A 3,611-nucleotide genomic window follows, 5' to 3' on the forward strand; every position below is an offset into this window, starting at 1 on the left:
CTATTCAAAAGATCTTTGCTGCGTAACCCTTCCTGTATGTAGTGTGGTGAAATATAATTGAAACTTACATCTAGTAGCATAGAAACTTCAATGTGAAATCTTAGATCTAATAACAGTAGTGGAATCTTAAGACTAGTAACAAAAATTGGCACTATTCAAAACCGTGCAAGAAATAATACAAATAGAAAAATCTTAGAGCTAATAAAATTTGTGGCGCAGAATTTTACTGCGTTACATCCTCTCCTTTCTTCGGGGGGTCAAATGGATCAAAACCCTCCGAGTCTTTGTCCGTTCCACTTGGAATCGTTGCCCGTCCAGTTCTTTGGAGTAACGGGCCCGTGGCCTGTGGTATTTTCCGGTCCTTCGTGTCGACCTTCCATCCCGTCGGTGCCACAACCCACTCTGCTGGTGCTGCTTCGCTGGTGGTCGCGTTGGTCGGGGCTCGTGAGTACCGCCGACGAAAGAGGGGACGGTTGTCCTCTTCGTCCGATGTTGCCGGCTCCCAGGTAGGCCGTTGGACAGTCTCGGGTGAGGTGTTCCGCCTTGGTTGACGCTGGGAACTGTCGTTGCGGTTGTTCCGCGTGTAGTTGGCCGCTTCTGGTTGTCGGTTGCTGGTCCGGTCATCGGTGGTCGCTTACAGCTCGACGCGCATGCATCGAGCCTCCTCACGACCCCTGAGTGCTTGCCGTGACTCTCTCGGTACGTTGAACATCGAACTCATCGTCTCTCCCGGGGGTAGGAAGATATCCACAGTAGTGGTGGTGTTGCGGGTCACTCGGGCACCATAGGGAGTGGTGATGTGCTGGTAGTTTTCGGCGGATGCTACCACTTCCCGGTAATAGACTTGCTCGTCGTCGCTGCTGGACTCGCTGGCCGGACTGGCTGTGTAATGCTCCAGCTCAGTCTGCGGCTCGGCGGGCTTGTATACCCCTCGTCCGCTCCTTGGGTCGCGTCGGGGTTCCGGCTTTGGTGACCTGGAGTAGGAGCCGCCGTCTTGATGGCCCTGGAACCGGGGCGGATATGTGGGGCCTCGAAAGCCGCGGTGAGGTGGTGCGTCCTCGTCGTACACCTCGCGCACATTGTCGGGATAGTGCCGTTCCGGTGGGGTGTCGCTCTCCGAGCTGGGAGGTGGTGGTGACTCTTGCCAGTCCCACTCATCCCGCTGCAGTGTTGTCCTGAATCGTTCGTCGGGCTTGCCGTCGTCGTTCTCCGGCTCGGATGAGGATAGCCACTCGTTGTCGTGAGCGCTGCTGGCTGGGGACGGGTCATCTGGTGACTGGCCGTCGTCGTTCTCTGGCTCCGATGAGGACAGCCACTCGTTGTCGGGAGCGCTGCTGGCTGGGGACGGGTCATCTGGTGACTGGCCGTCCTGGTCTTGGGGAAGGTATGGGGACGTAGACTTGTCGTCCTCCCAATCCTGCTCCGGCGACGATTGCCACGCACTGCTTCCATTATTTCTCTCCATCTTGGCTTAACGAAAGTTGTTGTTGCTGTGGAAGATAAAATTTCTTGTTAATAACTTTGTTTTTGCAGGTTTTTATTCCGCTTTAGAGGTTTGGCTTGCGCGTAAGGTAAACTAGTGTGAGTGTGGGGTCTCTGGCTAATACCCCTTATTATCTAATTTACTCGTCCAAGTAAGTGCGTCATGTCTTCTGGCTCATACTCAGGAAGTGGGTCACTACTTGTGCTTGGCGAGTGCTCTCTTGGTTAATCCTGAGGGTTGTGGGTAGCCTCGAGGGTGTCTGTGTCGTCGTCGTCGTTATTCGCTGCATCAGTGTGGTACTCTTTTAGGTCGGCCACGTTGGCAACTTGTCTCCTCCGGCTTCCCACACGTTGGATGCGCTCAACGTATGTGGATACGAACTTGACCACCTTGAATGGTCCGTCGTATTTCGGTGCTAGTTTTGCAGCAAATCCTTCGGCTGCTTTCGAAAGGTGATGCTGTCGAAGTAAGACAAGGGATCCTAGTTTCGGTCTCCATTCTCTGCGGCGTAAATTGTAGGGGCGTTGTTGATCTTGCGTGGCTCGTTGCATGTTGGACTGTGCTATGGCGAATATCTCCCTCAAACGGGCTGCTTTCTCGGCAGGCGTTTGAGATTCGCTTCCAGTGGCTGGCGTCACCTCGTCGTAAAGTGCGCTTGGGAGTCTTGGCTCTCGCCCTTGTACTACGAAGGCTGGACTGAAACCAGTAGAGTCTGAGACGCTGGAGTTGATGGCCAGAGTAATCTCCGGCAGCAACTCGTCCCAGGTGTTTTGATCGCCGTTGATGAACTGCGATATCATCGTTTTGATTGTCCGATTTGCCCTTTCTGTTGGGTTCTCCTGGGGGCAGTACGGTGCTGTATGCTGGACGTCGACTCCCCATTCCTTTAGGCAGTTCTTGAATATCCGACTCGTGAACTGTGTGCCGTTATCGCACACGAAGAGTTTTGGGACTCCAAACCTGCTGAGGACTCGTTCTCTAAATGCTCGTACCAGATGGGTGGCAGTGGCCTTTTTAAGGGGGACCAATTCGACCCATTTTGAGAACAAATCGAAGAAAACGAGTAGAGTAGTGTTACCGTGCTTGGATCTGGGTAGAGGTCCGACGAAATCAGCGCATAGTGTCGTGAATGGCTTGCCTCGTGAGCATTCTTCCAGCTGGCTTCTGTTGATTGACCTTAAATCGTTGGCAGCTTTCACATTTCTGAACATGACGTCGGGCGTCTCGACACATCCCTGGCCAGTAGTACCGCTGGGATAACCTGATGATCGTCTTGCGGATGCCTTGATGACCCGCTGTTGGAGCGTCATGGCACTCTTCGAGAACACGGCGACGATGATTCCTAGGGACACAGAGCTTCCACGGGACGTAATCGTCGTCGTTTGGCCTGTGACCCAGGTTTCGGTACAGTTGTCCATTTTCCAGGGTGTACTCCGAGAACTTCTGTGGATCTTCCTGTACTTGCTTGAACTTGTTCGTAATCCACGGGCAAGATGATTCTCCTTCTGCGTCAATTCGATACATGTTTTCCAGAGGCTGTCTGGAGAGTGCGTCGGCCACGACGTTTTGCTTTCCGGCTCTGTAGCGAATGTCGAATTGATATTGTTGCAATTCCAGCGCCCATCGTGCAACTCTTCCTAGGGGACTCTCGAGTGTATTTAGCCATTTGAGTGCCAAGTGATCGGTTACCACCTCGAATCGGTAGCCCTCCAGGTAGCACCTCAGCTTCCGGATTGCCCAAATCACAGCTAGACATTCCTTGTCGGTAGCAGAATAATTCTGCTCAGCTTTGCTCAGTCTGCGACTGATGTATGAAATGACTCGCTCCTGCCCATCGATCTCCTGCGTTAATACCGCACCGATCCCGAGATTGCTAGCGTCCGTTTGTAGTACGAACTTGTGGTTAAAATCCGGGCATGCTAACACTGGAGCTGTGGTGAGTAAAGATTTCAAATTATTAAAAGCTGTTTGCTGTTCTTCGCCCCAACGCCAGACTCTTCCCTTTTTGAGTAGTTGGGACATTGGCTGCACGACTGCAGCGAAGTTTGGCACGAATCTGCGATACCAGGATGCCATCCCAATACATTGGCGAAGTTCCTTCAAGTTCGTTGGAGGCTCCAGGTTTCGT

General features: G+C 52.7%; 1 protein-coding gene across 1 annotated transcript; it reads right to left on the bottom strand.

Annotated features, from left to right (window-relative positions):
- Positions 1 to 223: 223 nt before the first annotated feature.
- On the bottom strand, positions 224 to 1,465 carry LOC115630000 (cell surface glycoprotein 1-like). The gene is made up of 2 exons (XM_030526628.1): positions 639 to 1,465; positions 224 to 560 (listed from the first exon to the last, which is right to left on the bottom strand). Exons 1-2 carry the CDS (start codon positions 1,463 to 1,465, stop codon positions 224 to 226), a joined length of 1,164 nt encoding a protein of 387 aa, XP_030382488.1.
- Between the last annotated feature and the right edge of the window lie 2,146 nt (positions 1,466 to 3,611).

Source organism: Scaptodrosophila lebanonensis, unplaced genomic scaffold (assembly GCF_003285725.1).
Source record: "Scaptodrosophila lebanonensis strain 11010-0011.00,11010-0021.00 unplaced genomic scaffold, SlebRS2 tig00000202-arrow-arrow-pilon, whole genome shotgun sequence".
NCBI classification, from domain to species: domain Eukaryota; kingdom Metazoa; phylum Arthropoda; class Insecta; order Diptera; family Drosophilidae; genus Scaptodrosophila; species Scaptodrosophila lebanonensis.

Coding starts and splice junctions, on each gene's coding strand:
- LOC115630000 (XM_030526628.1), bottom strand. CDS start 1,465: ATGGAGAGAAATAATGGAAGCAGTGCGTGGCAATCGTCGCCGGAGCAG. Junction 561..638: donor CGATGCATGCGCGTCGAGCT/GTAAGCGACCAC, acceptor CCGCAACGACAG/TTCCCAGCGTCAACCAAGGC.